The 20,699-nt window shown below is 36.0% G+C and overlaps 1 protein-coding gene across 2 annotated transcripts in view; it reads right to left on the reverse strand.

The window, feature by feature from the left end:
• Nucleotides 1–20,699, reverse strand: part of RLF (RLF zinc finger) — an 83,397-nt gene that overhangs the window by 39,452 nt on the left and 23,246 nt on the right. The window contains exons 2-5 of one of the 2 annotated variants that reach the window (XM_004266397.4): nucleotides 11,746–11,900; nucleotides 10,734–10,815; nucleotides 6,894–7,026; nucleotides 397–599 (exon numbers count right to left, since the gene is read on the reverse strand). In XM_004266397.4, coding sequence (XP_004266445.1) covers nucleotides 397–599; nucleotides 6,894–7,026; nucleotides 10,734–10,815; nucleotides 11,746–11,900 — 573 coding nt within the window. Of the gene's footprint in view, nucleotides 1–396; nucleotides 600–1,131; nucleotides 1,221–6,893; nucleotides 7,032–10,733; nucleotides 10,816–11,745; nucleotides 11,901–20,699 lie in introns of those variants that run through there. The other variant, XM_049697940.1, reaches the window with a different exon arrangement.

A 20,699-nucleotide genomic window follows, 5' to 3' on the forward strand; every position in this document is an offset into this window, starting at 1 on the left:
AGTTAAATATATAAACTAACTTAAATAAAGTTAACTGCCATTCTCTTTAGTTTATCTCTTGACACCAGTATTAATAATTTCCACATTTCCCAGAGAGAAATCATTAGTTTAAGAAGAAAAAGCAACTTTCATATTTAAAGATTTCAAAGCAAACCATCACCCAAATATATAAACATTCATCTGCATATTCTTTAATTATCTACTTTTCAAATCCACCTACAAGACATAACTTTATATCCAATCTGTTGAACAGTTAAATATACAATTAAAATGGTACTTTTCATAGCCTGAAAGAAAATGAGTCTTGGGAATTTCAGCCTGGCATACAACAATTATTAAAATCTATTAAATTCATAGTTAGTGTGAATGACAACAGCAGTTATTTGCTTTACTTACCTCCTTAATAGCATCTTCATTAGGAAGAATGGAACATAAGCACGTCATATAGGCTTGCTGAAAAGATGACACATTTGAAATTTCTTTAGATTCTGCACATAGTTTTGATAAAGCAGTAGCCTGGGGGATGCAGTTAGATTTCAACAAATGTTTTATTCGCATTTGCAGAAAGAAAGGTCCTTCTTGTGCAATCAATTTATTGACTAGAAAAAAGGAAAAATAAAACAGTTTGATAACATACCACATTACATGTCAAGGTTGTAAAGATGAAAGTTTGATATCTTCTGTTGTTGCTTATTTTTAGTGGACAAAAAGTCAGCTGATATAACTGGAAGTTTATTCTGATCTCAGTACTCATCTAACAGAGCAAAGAGCAAAATTAATGTTGCTAATTATTCCCACATTACTTAGTAGTTTTATTTTGAACACCATACCTTTTAAAAAAGTTACTACTAACATTTCATCAAAATTCATTCTTTCACCTTCTCCTCCCTCACTTTCTTATAAGGATAGTAAGGAACAATGAAATGAACTATAAACTTAAGTATAAGGCAAAAAGGCAAGTATCCTGTGTAATATTAACAACTACCACTTGTACACTTATGAGGTACCAAGCTTTAAGCTGACTGTTTTTATATACCTGTCATTTATTCTTCACACCACCACCAAGGCAAGTATTGTTATCCCCAGTTTAAGGTTAGGAAAATTAATACTCAGAGAAATTAGGTAACTTGCCAAGGATTCCAAAGCCAGTGGTGGTCTTTCCTCTAAACCAGGCATTTCTCAAAGTGTGTTCCACCGACCAAAAGACCTGAGAGATAGTCCTAGAAAAAAAAAGGATTCCTTGGTCAAATCTCTGAACAGTCCTGCAATGAAGAAAACTGTTCACTTTTATTTAACCCAAGGTTTCCCAAACTGATTTGACCAGAGAACCCTTTTACACATATCATTAGCACAACGTAAAATCTACGTTCCTGGTTCAGTACACACTTTGGAAAATGCTGCTCTGAGCAGTACTCAATATTAAGCACCTGAACACAGATTTGTACAGTGTTCTGGACAAGCCCTCGATTTACAAATAGTAAATACTTAACAAGTGTGTGGCATCGTTACACAGTATTATTTAAAGAACAGAGGTGGGAATATACATGTCAAGATGAGTGGCAAGCAAACAAACTGCTTTAGGTGGTTCACCTAAAACGGTGTTCCTTAAACTCAAAAGTGCCTTCTGAATCACCAGGGGAATTGTAGTAGAATGCAGATGCTAATTCAGTAGGTCTGGGATGGGACCTGAGACTGTGCTTTTCTAATAAGCCTCTCAGGTAATAGCCATGCTACTAGGTCTACAGGCCACATGTGGAATAGAAATCATTAATATTAATGATAAACCACCAGGACGGTGGGGAGGGGAGGGAGAGACCACTGGCCCAATCTTAACTACACATCAGAATCAACTGTAGAGATTTAAAAATTCTCTTTTGTAAAAAAATGGGTAACACCATATATGCAAACGACACAAAATTCAAAAGGCACACCAAAAGGTATACAGTTAAAAGTTGTCTCCCTCCTACTCTGACTCCAGTCCCCTAGTCTCTCTCCCCAAGAAACAATAATCATTTCCAATTTTTTGTTTATCCTTCCAGAAACATTCTTAGTACAGAAGACGTATTTCTTTTCCCACTTACTATATCATACAGGTCATTCTATCACATCACTGTACATTGAGAGCTACCTCAATACTTTTAACAAATAAGCATTGTTCCACTGTAGGGATATAATTAATTTAACCAATCCCCTCCTGATACACTTGCAAGTTGTTTCCAATCTTTGACAACTGTCAATAATGCTACAATCTACAGTCCTGTACAAAGGCCATTTCACACATGCACGACTGTATCTATAGCAAAAATTCCTAGAAGTGAAATTACTGCCAAATTAATCTCCAGAGATTGTACCAATTTACACTCCCAGCACTTATAGGTGGAAGGTGCCTGTTTCCTGTGGCACTTCAAAAAGGTCTGTATTCCAGAGCTCCAACCCTGGAGATTTTGATTTAGCAGGTAGTGCCTGGACCTTGGGGGTGTGTGTGTGTGTTTTGGTTTTAAATTCCATAGATACTCTAATACACAGTCAAGGTCAAAAGGCATGGACAGAAAATAGATCATTTGCATTTGGACTTTTCTCTATTTTAGTCCCACAAGCACTAAATCCCACAAAATGAACTCACAATCATATCTCAAATAGCTCCTTGTTCCTTACTTCTATTTTCAGTAATGGTATTCTCTCAATCATAAAGAAATGAAATTTTGGCATTATCCTTCCTTGCCAACTCCTTTCCTAAGGAAATCAACTTAGTTACTGTGTCCTAGCAATTCTTTTTAAAATTCTCTCCAACCTAGTTCCTCCATATTATTTCCTGCCACATCTGTCCCCTACATCCTAAACTGCCTAATATCAGATTATGCTCTATTTATCTGCTCTACCAACTTGTATGCATTTTCACAAATCTCACACCTGAAAACAGGCACGTTATCTATACAAGCCACTCCCTTCTAAATTCCCACAGCATTTTACTTCTTTTGCCACACTTAGTTTTCTCTTTAAGTACAGTAGTAAATGATTAGAGTGTATGAAGGTTAAGATCTCCGGTTGTGGAATCACAAAACTGAGGCTGAATCATGACTCTCACATATACTAGCTGTGAAGCCCTTGGAAATTAGTAGACCTGTCTGAGCCTCAAGTTTCTTCATCTATGAAAAGGTTAGTAATATCTACCCCAAAGAGATGAAAGAATCATAAATGAAATACCGGAATGCAAGTAAGACACGAAGCACGGGGCCAGTGCAGAGTAAATGCTCAATACTACTTGCTATTATTTGTCCCTGATATCCCCCTTATTACACTGTCAGCAATTTGTGTACAAATACCATGCCTTGTTAACTTTTGTATTCCCTACAGCGCTAAGCACAATGCTTTATATATTACAGATGTTTAATAAAACCATGTATTTAGCAACCAATGGTTATCACTTTAGGCAATCAAAAACTTTTAGATATCTCCTCATCTGGGCCCAGATCCTGCCTCCACAGTTTTAACTACACGGCCTTGGGCATGTGTAATCTCTTGCCTGTTTAATGGATTACAGGAGATAGAAAACACTAATACTGTGCCCATCACATAGCAGGCACTCTATAAATTGTAGCTATTATTTCTATGAGGTAAAACTATTTTACTCAACATATTACAGCCACAGTTAAACCACTATATCAATTTTTAACACACAGATCAGACTTGCATTTTAAAAATCATTTTAAGTTATGTTAAAATCAATACTTAACTGTATTTTTAAAAAGGAAATCCATACATACATTTCAATATTTAAAATGACACAATGAAGTGTACACTAAGATGTCTCACTCCCAACTGTGATCCCTTCTGTATATTATTTTTTCTAAACATTTTAATACAAAAAAAATGTTTAATCATATACCCTCTCCTCCATCTAGGTTCAACAATTGAACTGTTTTGCCATATTTCTTTATCTAGCTTTTCTTTTTCTCAGCCACTTAAAAGTAAGGTGCAAACATCATGACAGTTTACCTCATATATACTTCAACATGTAAAAAATGGTAACATTTAACGTCCAGCTAAAAATTTTGTTTTCTTTTTTAACAGAAGAGAGTGTTTTTGTTTTTACTGAAGGCTCAGGTGGCACATGATAATTCATAAAATGGCTTCAGAGGTAGGTAGTAGAAGGGAAAAAATGAACTGGGGTGGGAAAGAAAAACCACCAGGAAGAAGTAAGAGCTGGCTGGTTCCTTCTCAGCTTGATTTAGGGGAGGAAGTTAGTACCTCTGAACAATTAGGATGGATCTCTGCCTTCAACCCTTGGTAGGGGAGAGAAAAAAAAGAACAAAAGGCTGCTGCTTTGGCCCTCCTGAGTCTCAAGAAAAATGGGGAAAAGCCAGTGCTTTGATGTCATGAATTAAGGGGGGAAGGAGGGTGCTGGGTAGGGCACAGGTCAGCTGGAAAAACTAGCAGATACCAGATGGTAGCTCTGGGTTTCCTCTAGTTGGAACCACTCTAGTACAGTGGAAGGGGGGTCTCCAAGGTTGATGGGCCTGAGGTCTTTAGGGCTGTGGGCTGCTGCCATCACCGTTGGAACCAGGGGTGGTTTGTGGGCACTGGGGCTCAAGTCAGGAACCATCAGTGGGGCTGGGCTTGGTCTTGCCAGCCCTATGTTTTGTGGTAGGCTGCTGGGGTGACCTGAGGTAGAAAGGTGTTTGATACCTGGGTGGGAGGACCTGCTCATTTCCCTGACGATCATGGCAGGCAGAAGTGTCAACAATTGGCACTTATTACGTACTTCAGTAATAACTGTTTTTTGGTGGGGACGGGGTTACAAAATTCAAGAATTTGTGGCAGGAAAAATAAAATTCTTATACACTTTTTTTTTAATTCAAAAAACTAAACCAAAAAGCATTTATTGAGTTACTTGGGAGGCTAAACACTTTGTACTTTTATGCTTCTGATTACTATGTTATTGAAAAAAGGCAATTAATGAAATGATAGTCACTGCTTTCTAGCATCAAATATGTTGATATCTGGGCTGCAAGGGCAATGGAGCTATAAAGGAGGCTTTCTAAATCTGTTGACCTGAAATTAGTAAGGGCCAGTTGCAGAAGTAAGCAGGCAACAGGCTGCCCACCACTTATGCTGTGGTTCTCAGAAAAATTCCTTACATATGTAGGTAACCTATACCCATTCAGTTTATAGATAGTGGGTACTTAACTTAATCTTTATTGAATATATAGGATACCATGGGATATTAGGTAAACAGTGCTTCTCCCCATTTCTTGATTTTTTCTATGTGAAAAGAAATTGAGTACTGTTAACTCCTGGGGTGGGAGGGATATATTTGATTAGTACGTTGGGGAAAATAAATTGGGGACATTTAATGCAACTCCATCTTTTCCCTCTGGGGCTTGGGCCTATCTACAAAGGTCATGCATTTTTCACTCCTGGAGCCTTATCTGGACTGGGATCTGCCTAATTCTGGGATCCTTTTGCAACTATTTGGCCCTGTCCTCTAACAACTTTTAATAATAATAAAGGCAATAATTTAGCCTCCACCTGCCTATATTTACAAAAGGATGCCATTTACTGGGAACCTCAACAGAAAACAATAAATAGCAATCTATTTTCTATTTAACAGCTATTCTCCTTATTCATTTTTTTTCTTGTCCGTGTAACTGATAAGCAGTAGAATTATCAGAGGAAAGGGACCAAGAGAAAATCTAAACACTCTTATTATCAATCTTCTGACTATACAGAAAAACCCAAACAGCATGTATACAATAATAGGTGATCAAACTTGGTGAATGAATAAGCTAACTGTAATATTTTAAGATATCAACATTCAAAAGGCCTGTCCTGAGAACTGAACTAAAGATCTATAAAAAATGGGACGTCCCTGGTGGCGCAGTGGTTAAGAATCCACCTGCCAATGCAGGGGACACAAGTTCGAGCCCTGGTCTGGGAAGATCCCACATGCCGTGGAGCAACTAAGCCCGTGCACCACAACTACTGAGCCTGTGCTCTAGAGCTCGCGAGCCACAACTGCTGAGCCTCCATGCCGCAACTACTGAAGCCCGCATGCCTAGAGCCTGTGCTCTGCAACAAGAGAAGCCACCACAATGAGAAGCCCATGCACCGTAAAGAAGAGTAGCCCCTGCTCGCCGCAACTAGAGAAAGCCCGCGCGCAGCAACAAAGATCCAATGCAGCCAAAAATAAATTTAAAAAAAATTTTTTAATAAAATAAAAATTAAAAAAAGATCTATCTAAAGTGTAAATAAAAACTGTTCTGAAACTCATTCTTATCCCAGAAACATACTTAACAGAATGTGATCCTTTTTTTAACTTTCCACTAACTTAAAGCAAATGAAATCATAATTGTTGGACATATAAAATGAGATATTTTGTGTGTCTAAAATGCAAATGTCAACTATGTCAACTCAAACCCATAAATCTTCTGGACTTAAACTGACAACTTTGTAAGAATTTTCTTTCTTTGCATATCTCTATAAAAACGCTAAATTCCAATGTTTCATAAATTTAAAATAAGAAGTAATTTTTTTTCATAATCCTCAGCTGTAGTAACCAGTAAACAAAATATCATTATAAGCAAAGCTCTACTATATACCAAGGACTGGAAGCAGGTTATTAATTTCTATCTCAGGAACTCTGCATAAACATTGTCAGTCAATGCAACATTTAAAAACAAGTATAAAGGGATACTTTTAAAACACTACATAAATATTCAAGAATCCTTAAGCAAAACATTAAGTGCTAATGGTTAGTTTTTACTATTCAAAGGATAAGAGAACGATTGGTTATAGATACACAGGTGAAATTCACAAAATTTTAACAGAGAAAAAAATTTTAATTCTCTTAGAACTAAATCCTCCTTCAATAGTCAGTATAGTTTTAAGCTTACCTTCTTCTGTTTCTACTGGCTGTTGAGACAGAATTTTAAGAAGAACAGGGTTTTTCCACACCCCCTCCTTGGTAACGTGAACCAGTATTTGTAGGTTATTATTCCCAAATTCCAATAATGCATCATGTGACTCCTTTAAAAAAAAGAAGAAAAAAAAAGCATATCCAGAAAACAGGCAATATAAACAATATAAAAAGTCATTTTGCCCTTTCAATATATCTGAATGTCTACGAAAAGATCTATATCTTGGATTTCCTAAAAATAAATAAGCAGAAAAAAAACTATCCTCAAAGTTTTGTGAAATTCTGTTGCTGCTTTTTAAAAAATGAAACTAGGGCATTTTCACTAAGTTAAAGAGTACCTTTAAAATGTTTTCCTGAATTCTCCTAGGTAAAATGATCACAATTCAATTTCCATCCTTGAATTACTCAATTATTTTAAGGCCACTGGCACAGATTTCTTTTTTTTAAAAAAGATTCTGCAGTATTCACACAGGCAACCTATTCCTTCTAACAGAAGTATGACTTAATGACATCTATTGTTATATATCTTTTTAATTGTTTAAATTCTTCTATCAAAGGACTTTTAAAATGATAGATGGCTCCAGGGACTTCCCTGGAGGTCCAGCAGTTGGGACTCTGTGCTACCAATGCAGGGGCCGCAGGTTCAATCCCTGGTGGGGGAACTGTGATCTCACATGCTGCGCAGCCAAAAAATTTAAAAAGTACACAGAAAAATGACAGATGGCTCTAGCTAAAAGTCATGGAAATGCAAGTTATTAGCTGTCATTCTATCTCCTCAGAAAACAAACAAAATATAATTGCCAAGTTTATTCTTTAAAATACTTATATACACAAAGGGCGGGGAGGTAAGGGGTCAGAAATTTAACTTGACATAAATAATTAAGCATATATCTCACTGTCCTTTATTACTAGTGAGGATTATTGGTTGTTTCCATATTCTAAAATTTTAACTTGTTTTCCCTTATTTTAGACTGCTGAAATTCTCAAGGAACATAAGCTTTCACTGGTAGCAGTATTTCTTTGGAAAATAAAACATAGGTTAAAAATGTTCACAGACCTAAGACTATAATCTTATATTCACCTAAATGAAATATAAAAAATAAAGTTCGCTTTTTTCCCCTTAATTTTCATGTCAGAACGACAGGGTTTTAATACACACACACACACACACACACACACACACACACACACACACACGCACACACACACGCACACACACACACGCACCATATACTGAGTTATCTTCTGCTAAGAAAGGTTTTAAAACTGACACTGAAAGTGATATTTCCAAATAACAGTTAACTAACAGCAATATTTAAATGCTATAATTTTCCTTTAATGGCTTGACCTGTCCTCAGGCTTCTTTTTCCTTAACTTAGGACAACAGGCATTTACTTTGCAGTGAAGATGAAGATTCTATGTCAGAATGTGCTGTGTCTGGTTAACATATTTGTAATACCTAACAGCCCTATACCATTACACTTTAGCAGAACACTGTCACCCCCATGATACATAGCAACTAAAATAAAAAGCCACTGTTTGGGTTAAAAACAAAAACAATTTTCTAATTTTTCATCTGTTCAAAATACAGTTTATTCTGAGTAAGAATGATGTGTAATCCTTTATTACATATATATACACATACACATATATATATTATAGCAAAGTTACTTTTAAAAAATAACATTAGGTGGTCCAGTGGTTAGGACTCTGCGTTTCCACTGCAGGGGGCATGGGTTCAACCCCTGGTCAGGGAAGTAAGATCCCACAAGCCTCACAGTGCAGCCAATGAATGAATAAATGAATGAATGAATGAAGAGAGAAGAAGGAAGGAATGAAGGAAGGGAGGGAGGCAGGGAGGCAGGCACTTTAAAAAAATAAAAAATAACATTAAATAGAGTCCTTAAAAACTATGGTGGAATTTTAAAAGTAATTAAAAAACTTAGATTTGTTTCTTTTTTAAGGTAAAACTATCCGTATCTTGAAATCTACAATACAGAAATACTAGCACAAGATGTTCACTCTACCACTGTTTACAATAAACAGCAAAGAGATTTGGCCAAATAATTTATGGTGCAACCACATAACAGAATCCCAGGCAGTCATCAAGGGAGAACTACATATGCAATCCTAGATACATGTCCATGTTAAAATCATTAAGTTAAAAAAAGTTGCAAAAAAACAGGATCTCATTTTTCTTTATTTAAAATTTCATTTCAGAACGTATTTTTATATCCATAATGAAAAGGTCTGGAAGGGTTACACAGCTATAAACAGTGGCTGAGAATGCTCTCTGTGGCCTGCTCTTGTAAAACTATTCTCTTACCAAAAGTATCCTCAAAACTACCTGCTGCCTTACCCATTTATCACCTAAAATAAGAAAACCTCAAGGTTTTATGTTTCAGATTTCTACAGGGACCATGTCTTATATTTATCTGTACCTCTACTGCATTTATTAAACACATATTCAGAAATGTGAATATATATATCCTAAATGTCTGATAAATATCGGGCAAAGTTACACAGGTCGGAGGGAAGGCAACTATTTTATTCAGGCATACAATCTAAGAAAAGAATGAAGAAATATGAGAGTATTCTCTCTTCAAAGGATACTACTAATAATAATAGTAACAGCCTTAATAAGAATAAGTACACTTGCCCTTCTAGAATGTCATATGCCAGGACAAAACTACTGGCAGGCAGAATGACAAAATCAATATGCTCTGTATGAAAGATGATTTTAACAGCAGCTGTATGAATATGTGAAGAGTTAGGACATTACAGGGATTAAATCAGGCCAAGAGCATGACAAAGAATTCTTCTCCTCAAACAGAAAATCTAAAGATTAACATTATATCATTTCATTTTGGATTTTTTATCCTAGAGGAAAGAAACTTCCAGATAACGAGGTGTGTCTGTTAACATGCAAATCTTTACTTATGCCTTCATGAAACAAGTGCAAGCTACTATGGAGTTTGTGTCCTCGAGGAAGCAGTTAAACAAAGCAAGCTCTAGGTATTAATCTAGGTGTAACTTTGGGCAAGCTAATTCACCTCTCTATGCCTGTCTCCCCATTTATAAATGGAGATTCAAATGATCTCTATGGTATAAGGTTTGCAATTTGATTAAAAGATACAAAATGTAAAAACAATGTAGAGTACTGTTTGGTACATAATTAATGATAATAAATGAATGGTAGCTATTTACTTAATTATGTCTATTTTCTTTAAATAGTTTTTCTATCTCTACTGGTAACAGGCAAATTTGCTTCCTATTGTTTTTCCTCCTACCTTACTCTCCCCTCCCCAACTTGCTACTTTCTGATCTGCTCATCTAAGAATTCTGATAATCAAGCCAATATAAGAGCCAACGTAGCTCTCCTGTTGAAAATGCATGCACAGAATCTCTGATGACTATTTTGACGGTTTAAGAGACTTAGCACTGTAAGTCCCTGAAGTGTTAGGGGGAAATTACTAGATAAGTGTACTATCAATGAAGTAAATACTGCTACCTTATAAACATATACAATTTTACATTTTTAATAGCTTTATTCTGCCTAAAACTTTGTGTCTGAAGAACGAAAACTTTTTGTGTTGTTTCTAAGCTATGTAAAGGCTAACAAAACCAAATGATAAGGAAAAAAGAAACTTTTAGCACACTCCCTTCATCTGGAAGGCCTCCTCATTTCATGAACTTACTACCAATATATAATGAATTTGTTTTTGTTCTAAGTTTCCAATTTTAGTTTGCTGGGAGAAATTAACTACATGTCTTGAATACCTAAACAGAGAACTTTTTTGAGGCCACATCAACTCACCTGTAAAGACTGAAGGAAGAGTACCCAGGCTTCACATGGCAGTTCACTTTCAGACACTGAAAGCAGTAATTCAAAGCAACTCCTAGAATATGAATAACTAAGTCAGTATATAACGGTGGTTATAGTCATAATCAAGTACAGTATGACAGTGATACTGAATATACATTTTACATTTATTTAGACTATTTTAAATTTGTTTTTCACTCTTCAAATTTTCATTCAACATTGTTATATTTTCAACTTCAAAAAAGAGAAAAAAGAAAAACTATGAGGCTTTAGAGGAGGAATAATGGGATTATAAAACCAGGAATGTTTATGTGGCAAAAAAAAAGTATAAAGTTAGAGGTTTGGGGTTTGGGAAAATAGGAAGGAAAACAGGTAAGACCAGAGAAAAATAAAATGGACCACCCAGACTAGAATTTATCCCACCAAACAATCTGCAAACTGAATCAAGGTGATTCCACAACTAAAAACTAACAGCTGTTGTATTTTTTCAATTTGCAAATAAATACATTAAAGGTGTAACTCTGTCTGCTATTAGGCAGCCAAATATTAAAACAGCAGCTAGATTATCATGGACCCTTGGGATGGTAATCTTATACTGTACCCTGATATTTTCTGCTAGTATAATTCTTAGTTCAAATAATATAATTGTATTGCAGAATTTCACAGCGTTTCCCCCCAAAGTGTTCCTCAAAGACCACCACAGCTTCCAGACACTCTTGTCACTTCACTTGATCTATTCCTAAGGACAGAGAGAAAATGCATCATTCTAAGCCTGAGTAGGAAAAGAGACTCGAGGCAATTAAAGATTATGTTGCTTGGCTGGACCTTCACTTATACTTTATCTCCTGAAAATGTGAATATAAAGGCTCAGAGCTAAGGAAATTTTATTCAAAGGTATGACCCTGATGTTGCTTTGAACAATGTGATGCCATAGTAAAGAGAAGTCAGGCAAACATTACAACCAAAAATACTCAATTTTAAGAGGGATTTAAGTTCTTAAACTTACAGTACTAATCTGCCAAGCACTAAGAGGACATCTTCGCATTCAGTAGTTAAATATGGGCGAGCACTGGCAAAGCTTTGGATGGCAAGTCGATATACCTCCAGAAGATACACAATATGTTCTGATGCATTCTTGCTGCTTGCATATTGCAATAAGGTCTAAAAAATAAAGTTAGAGTTTTAATTATTAAAAAAAAATAAAGACAATGAAACAAACAAGACTATCTTTGTTCTCAAATGCACTACCCCTTCCTTTTTGTCTAACAGATGCATACACCTTTTATTTGCCTTTTTGTTTTTTTAACATCTTTATTGGAGTATAATTGCTTTACAATGGTATTAGTTTCTGCTTTATAACGAAGTGAATCAGTTATACATATACACATGTTCCCATATCTCTTCCCTCTTGCGTCTCCCTCCCTCCCACCCTCCCTATCCCACCCCTCTAGGTGGTCACAAAGCACCGAGCTGATCTCCCTGTGCTATGCGGCTGCTTCCCACTAGCTATCTATTTTACGTTTGGTAGTGTATATATGTCAGTGCCACTCTCTCACTTTGTCACAGCTTACCCTTCCCCCTCCCCATATCCTCAAGTTCATTCTCTAGTAGGTCTGTGTCTTTATTCCCATCTTACCCCTAGGTTCTTCATGACCTTTTTTTTCCCCCTTAGATTCCATATATATGTGTTAGCATAAGGTATTTGTTTTTCTCTTTCTGACTTACTTCACTCTGTATGACAGACTCTAGGTCCATCCACCTCATTACAAATAGCTCAATTTCATTTCTTTTTATGGCTGAGTAATATTCCATTGTATATATGTGCCACATCTTCTTTATCCATTCATCTGTTGATGGACACTTAGGTTGCTTCCATGTCCTGGCTATTGTAAATAGAGCTGCAATGAACATATTGGTACATGACTCTTTTTGAATTATGGTTTTCTCAGGGTATATACCCAGTAGTGGGATTGCTGGGTAGTATGGTAGTTCTATTTGTAGTTTTTTAAGGAATCTCCATACTGTTCTCCATAGTGGCTGTATCAATTCACATACCCACCAACAGTGCAACAGTGTTCCCTTTTCTCCACACCCTCTCCAGCATTTACTGTTTGTAGATTTTTTTGATGATGGCCATTCTGACCGGTGTGAGATGATATCTCATTGCAGTTTTGATTCGCATCTGGTTTGTTTAGAGGATTCTATTTTCATCACTTAATGAATTGTTTCTGCTGAGTTAAAGAAAAGGCAGACTGCTCTTTTGACATGAGAATAAATCTAAGAATAAAGCCATAAAACGCCTATAGTTGTTCTCACTAGAGGTCTGGAGTTACCATCTCTGAAATTCAGTAGCGTTTCATTAATACAACATTAAATTGAACACCAACCATGTGCCAATACACTGGGTATACAAGGATAAGAATATGATCCCTGACTTACACAAGAGACTTATTGCTGAGTGTAGCCCTCTCAGCTCTTTTTTCTACACACGTAGAACTTATTAGGCTTAATTTATACTTACCAATTTATAAAAGGTTGAGGTTTTTATTTTTAATGAAGTTTATTTCAAAAACTAATATATATGCCAAATGCCAGTTCATTTGTTTACAATGGGGGACAGTCATATTACCACCTATGGTCCCCATTCCCCATACTTTGACATAAGAGGTTATCTGGTGAGTTTAAAATCTAAAAAAAAGGAAAACACAACCACAATAAAGCCTGATAAATTACATGTGTTCAAATGACGACAGAAAGCTGGCTTCTGTTCTCTTTGGACAGTGTGGAAAATCTGCCAAATTCTGGTTTGGGGTCTCTCTTTCTAGGTTCCACAAAGTTGCTCTCCCTACTATTAATATATTTCTTTCCTCTAACAACTGAATAGGTTTTGCTTATGCTTAACTGATACATCTCGTTAGGTTAAGACTTGAATTGTGCAAGTTTCCCCCCCCAGAACACACATTCTGACTGGGCTAGGGAGTTAAGGCTACTTCAATAATAATTTCTTCTAACTTCCTGTCTTCTGATTTTTCTGCTTAGCAAACTACCAATAGCTGTGGTGGCACTGCAGGATTCCACTGATCTTCTGCAGTTTTTTCTGCAGTTTTCACAATAACAGCCCCTATATCTGTTCTGATAATTAAGAACTGACTAGTCTTGATTATTTAAAACAAACAAACTTAACAGGGAAATATATGATCAACCATTATACCACATACAGTAAAAGCTCTCTTAACTAACACACTGGATTATCTGATCTTTGCATACTTGACTGATCAAGCCAGTTAAGCTATTTTAGTACACCCATTTCAATTCAGTATCTTGCTGCTTTATCACAGTCACTTTAGAGAAGTGGGCTCTTTCTGTATTTTCAGAAAAGCATTATGTCCCCATCTAATCAAATCCCAAATTTTAGTAAAATAAGAAAAAAAAATAATAACAGGATCATAAAACTGACCCCACAACAATCCTTTCTAGCTAAAACAGTGAAGAGAAGGAATGCAGAATCATGTGCTTATCAGTTACATAAAAAAGATTTCACATAATCTCTCTGAAGAAATTTATTAAAATCTATGTCAGAAAGAGATTGTTTTAGATCAGCAAATTACTTACTGTCTGCATTGGTTAATCTGAAAACCAGAGGGCTTTACAAATTTATATTCAGTAGCAGATTTTATGCTCCGGAGGTCAGATTTATCTTATCAATCTTTACAGGCCTAACACTCTTCTACCCCCTTCCATCTCCATAGGACATTCAAGTCTCATTAAATGTTTACTGAATAAATTTACCATTTTACTGAATAAACTCATCATTCTATTCATTTGACAAATATTTTTTGAGCGCCTACTCTAGTAAGGAGTTAGGTACTGGGGGGAAAGAGATGGGGGCCTATCCTCGTGGAGCTTTCAGAATGAGTCAACACAGCATGATAGTTGAAACCACACATGCAAATTAACCAACTACTGGCTAAAGTATGCAAAGAGAAGGGCATAGTGCATACAGATGAGGTTATTCTTTCCACAGTCCACCTTCCCACTCAGAAGCTCCTGCCACCAATCTAGTATCTTCTGACACAGACAATCCAATAAGACTCCCAACAAGTTACACAATTTCAAAGATTCAATACCCCATGACTATTTATGTTTACGTTTTTCCCTATACTGATTTATATATTTTTTATATTCCTAAATGTTTTCCCCCCTTACATGTTAATCACATTAAGGAGGTGTCCTTAACATGTCCACTATGAGCATACTCTGGACATTGGAAGAATCACTGGAACAATCTTCATTATCATCTTTTTTAAAAATGCAAGATGAAACTGAATGAATTACAGCCATCCAAATGACATTTTAAGTACCTCATGTAAACAAAATTCCATCAGAAGCAGAAAAGAAAAATGGAAGTCTCTTATTTTTCTTTAGACATTTAAATTTTAGACACCAACAAAACTGAATAAGAAAGGGGCAATAAATGATAACTATGACTCCCTCAAGTTCACTGGCATTCTTCAGAGACCAAATTAATGGCCTCTTCTCTTTGTTTCAGTAAATGCATTTACGCTACAAAAGCTTACTATGTGGCAATACTGTGCTGGGTACTAGAGATGAAGACTCTTATCCTGCCCTTAAAGAACTAAATACACTGAGAGGTCAGATAAATTAGCCCAATCAGGTACCATCTTTGATTATTTTAAACATTCTTACTGGGGTGCTCTCATTCATATCCAAGGCAGATTACCTCTCAAGTCCTTGCTATATACCTCAAATGCCTGTTAGACATTTCCATCTGGATGTCCTAGTCAAATCTAAAATTCAACATGTTGAAAACAAACATCTTCCCCAGCAAATATGTTCTTCCTCCTATGTTCCATCTGCTTCTTTTCAGGAGCCAGAGCTAAAAAAACCTGTCCTTGAAACCACCACACCAAAGTTTCCTGATTCAACTGCAGAAATACCTTTGTCTGTGATCTTATGCTTTATTTCTACAGACAGTAACCTAGACCAGGCCCCCAACATCCCTCACCTGGAATGCTACAACAGTTTACTTCTCTAGGCTAAATATCCTCCAGTTCTGTGTATGTGTTGTAGTCATAACGTATTTGTACCCCAAAAAATTAATGCACAGGGAAAATAACTAGAAGGAACTCAGCTAATACAGTTATTAGCACTGGAGTAGTAGTAGGATTATAAACAATTTTCTATCATTTTTATAATTTTCTGAAATTCTTCCCAAATTTTCTTTAATAAGTATTATGTTTACAGTGAAGGAAAGAATCTCTTCCCTATCCCAATTCTATCTATATTCCTCACTACATGGTTTCATACATTCCTTACTACATGGTTTCAAAGAGACTGGTAGCATCCTATTCTCTGAAACTATCAAGGAAGGAGAATTCTTTTCTTCATGATGGTCATATTTTATGCAGGGATGCATTCCAATTTAAAACTCAAATGGTTCAAGACTAATTTTTCCGGTGGAATAACCATAGTTATTGTTTTTGAGCACACAGTATGCACTAGGTATCTTCCTAAGAGCTTTACATGCTACGAACATTTAATACAACAACCTGAAGAGCTAGGTGATTTATCATCAGCTCATTTTTTTTTTTTACATCTTTATTGGAGTATAATTGCTTTACAATGGTGTGTTAGTTTCTGCTTTATAACAAAGTGAATCAGTTATACATATACATATGTTCCCATATCTCTTCCCTCTTGCATCTCCCCTCCTCCTACCCTCCCTATGCCACCCCTCTATGTGGTCACAAAGCACCGAGCTGATCTCCCTGTGCTATGCGGCTGCTTCCCACTAGCTATCTATTTTACGTTTGGTAGTGTATATATGTCCATGCCACTCTCTCACTTTGTCACAGCTTACCCTTTCCCCTCCCCATATCCTCAAGTCCATTCTCTAGTAGGTCTGTGTCTTTATTCCTGTCTTACCCTAGGTTCTTCATGACATTTTTTTCCCTTAAATTCCATATATACGTGTTAGCATACGGTATTTGTCTTTCTCTTTCTGACTTACTTCACTCTGTATGACAGACTCTAGGTCCATCCACCTCATTACAAATAGCTCAATTTCGTTTCTTTTTATGGCTAAGTAATATTCCATTGTATATATGTGCCACATCTTCTTTATCCATTCATCCGATGATGGACACTTAGGTTGTTTCCATGTCCTGGCTATTGTAAATAGAGCTGCAATGAACATTTTGGTACATGACTCTTTTTGAATTATGGTTTTCTCAGGGTATATACCCAATAGTGGGATTGCTGGGTCATATGGTAGTTCTATTTGTAGTTTTTTAAGGAACCTCCATACTGTTCTCCATAGTGGCTGTACTAATTCACATTCCCACCAGCAGTGCAAGAGTGTTCCCTTTTCTCCACACCCTCTCCAGCATTTATTGTTTCTAGATTTTTTGATGATGGCCATTCTGACTGGTGTGAGATGGTATCTCATTGTAGTTTTGATTTGCATTTCTCTAATGATTAATGATGTTGAGCATTCTTTCATGTGTTTGTTGGCAGTCTGTATATCTTCTTTGGAGAAATGTCTATTTAGGTCTTCTGCCCGTTTTTGGATTGGGTTGTTTGTTTTTTTGTTATTGAGCTGCATGAACTGCTTGTAAACTTTGGAGATTAATCCTTTGTCAGTTGCTTCATTTGCAAATATTTTCTCCCATTCTGAGGGCTGTCTTTTGGTCTTGTTTATGATTTCCTTTGCTGTGCAAAAGCTTTGCAGTTTCGTTAGGTCCCATTTGTTTATTTTTGTTTTTAATTTCCATTTCTCTAGGAGGTGGGTCAAAAAAGGATCTTGCTGTGATTTATGTCATAGAGTGTTCTGCCTATGTTTTCCTCTAAGAGTTCGATAGTTTCTGGCCTTACATTTAGGTGTTTAATCCATTTTGAGCTTATTTCTGTGTATGGTGTTAGGGAGTGATCTAATCTCATACTTTCACATGTACCTGTCCAGTTTTCCCAGCACCACTTACTGAAGAGGCTGTCCTTTCTCCACTGTACATTCCTGCCTCCTTTATCAAAGATAAGGTGACCATATGTGCGTGGGTTTATCTCTGGGCTTTCTATCCTGTTCCATTGATCTATCTTTCTGGTTTTGTGCCAGTACCATACTGTCTTGATTACTGTAGCTTTGTAGTATAGTCTGAAGTCAGGAAGCCTGATTCCTCCAGCTCCATTTTTCGTTCTCAAGATTGCTTTGGCTATTCAGGGTCTTTTGTGTTTCCATACAAATTATGAAATTTTTTGTTCTAGTTCTGTGAAAAATGCCAGTGGTAGTTTGATAGGGATTGCACTGAATCTGTAGATTGTTTTGGGTAGTAGAGTCATTTTCACAATGTTTATTCTTCCAATCCAACAACATGGTATATCTTTCCATCTATTTGTATCATCTTTAATTTCTTTCATCAGTGTCTTATAATTTTCTGCATACAGGTCTTTCGTCTCCTTAGGTAGGTTTAATCCTAGATATTTTATTCTTTTTGTTGCAATGGTAAATGGGAGTGTTTTCTTGATTTCACTTTCAGATTTTTCATCATTAGTGTATAGGAATGCCAGAGATTTCTGTGCATTCATTTTGTATCCTGCTACTTTACCAAATTCATTGATTAGCTCTAGTAGTTTTCTGGTAGCATCTTTAGGATTCTCTATGTATAGGATCATGTCATCTGCAAAGAGTGACAGCTTTACTTCTTCTTTTCCGATTTGGATTCCTTTTATTTCCTTTTCTTCTCTGATTGCTGTGGCATCAGCTCATTTTTAAAATGGGGAAACCAAAGCACAGAGAGATTAAGTTATTTTCCAAAAGACACCTGGTATTAAATGTTAGGATTTGAACTAGTGTCATCTGACTCCAGAGCCCACACTTAATTACTGTGCTACAAGACTTTTCAGAATGCACAATTCTACAACTATTTTAGATGTGTTTTAAAACTCTACTTTCCCCACCAGGTGTTAACTTTAATCTTTTACAGCAAGTAGTATCATGGTCATCATTTGGCCTTCTTCCTGAGAGTTTACAACATTTAATTTCCATTTAAAATGACTGCTTCTGGGGAAAGTTTTCCAGCAATAGTGCTGATTAATACTCCACAGTTCAGAATGCTGGTGGTTCACAAAGAAATGACAAAAAATATCTGGTACTTGTTAAAGCTGCATGTCCTATGGCAACAGGAAATTATGTGACTTTTAATAGAGGAGGATTTTCATTATTTCAAATTTTGCACATAAAACGAGAAATCTTACTGATTTTAATTTCTCAACTCGTGAAATTCCCAGAATTACATAAATTTGAGTAAAATGTGATTGCACTATGACAGACAGGCTTTCAGCAGGGGATAGCACTTGAGCTGGATTTCTGAGGTACGGGTCAAGTTTGAAAATTCAAAAGTGAGGGGAACAGGATTCCAAGTAGACAGTAACTTGAACAAAGTCAGAAAACACCAATAGAACAGATAGGGCAAACAGTGACAAGACTTTACATCCGTTGGTGAGGAAGCACGGGAGGTTTCCCTAGAAGAGACTAAGCTGGGTGTGAGATGGAATGGGAAGAGAACAGCTGGCTGCTTACATTCAGAAAGTGGCCAGAGTAAATTACAACTTTTAAGTCTTTTACATATGTTGCTATTAGGCCCCACCTCACACTTTCTATATTGGTTACAGTTGTTTTTTTAAAATCTAGAAATATTACTTACTTATTACTCTATCTACCTACCTATTCATCTATCCTGGATTCAGTTCATCATCCCAGCCTACCAAGATTATTTTTAGATAGTAATTCTGTCATGGGATTTAACTATGCTTTCTAACTTCATTTCATTTTCAAAAATATCTTTTGCTGTTTTTTCATAAAATTAATATCCTTTATTGTTTAAGAAATATGGATCAACAGAGAAGTAAAAATAAAAATGTCAACAATCTACACTATCACTACCCAAAAGTAGACCACTGTTAACAGGTAATATTAAGTTTGAGGGCTTTTTAATGCCTAAATAGCAGTATTTTAATGGACTCAAACTATACATTGTTTTGTAAAATTTTCTTCAACATCAGTATTTTTATAGTTCATGTGTGTATCACAGTTTATTACTCAAGTCCCTGTTTCTGGGCATGATGGTTTCTAACTCTGCATTATTATATATAATATTTAGGACAATGTTCTATAAATGGAATTGCTGGGTCAAAGGATGCATAATTCTTAAGACTACATAGTGCCAAATTCTGCACCAGAAAATTTGTTCCAATTTACATTCCTATTATTTATGTAAGATAGTAACAGACTGAGGAACTGTCACAATTATTGTACATTACAACCTAAATACAACTTTTTGAGGGTCAACTGGATAAGGGAAATACATTATTTTGTTTATTCAATTTATCATCTTTTCATTACTACTGTGGTTGAATGAAAATTTTCATGTTTCCTTTACAGCACCCATATGGTATCTTCATTTCAGTTATCAATAACAGTAAGGAAGAGAGCTTGGATGAGAACAGCATCAACAGTTAATCTTCCCAAAAAACTGAAGAGGTAATACATCCTAGCTCATTCTATGAGGCCAGCATTACCTTGATACAAAAGCCAGACAAAGACTACAAGTAAAGAAAACTACAGATCCATAGGCCTTATGAACACTGATACAAAAATCATCAACAAAATACTAGCAAACTGAATTCAATGCCATATTAAAATGGATTATACACTATGACCAAGTGGGATTTATTCCTGGAATGCAAGGATGGTAAAGCATATAAAAATCAATTAGTGCACTACACCACGTTAAGAGCATGAAGGGAAAAAACCTCACATGATCACCTCCACTGATGAAGAGTGTTTGAAAAATTCAACAATCTTTCATGCATGATTAAAAAAAAAAAAACACTCAACAAACTAGGAGTAGAAGAAAATTACCTCCACATAATATAGACCATGAA

This window comes from Orcinus orca, chromosome 1 (assembly GCF_937001465.1).
Source record: "Orcinus orca chromosome 1, mOrcOrc1.1, whole genome shotgun sequence".
Lineage (NCBI taxonomy): Eukaryota > Metazoa > Chordata > Mammalia > Artiodactyla > Delphinidae > Orcinus > Orcinus orca.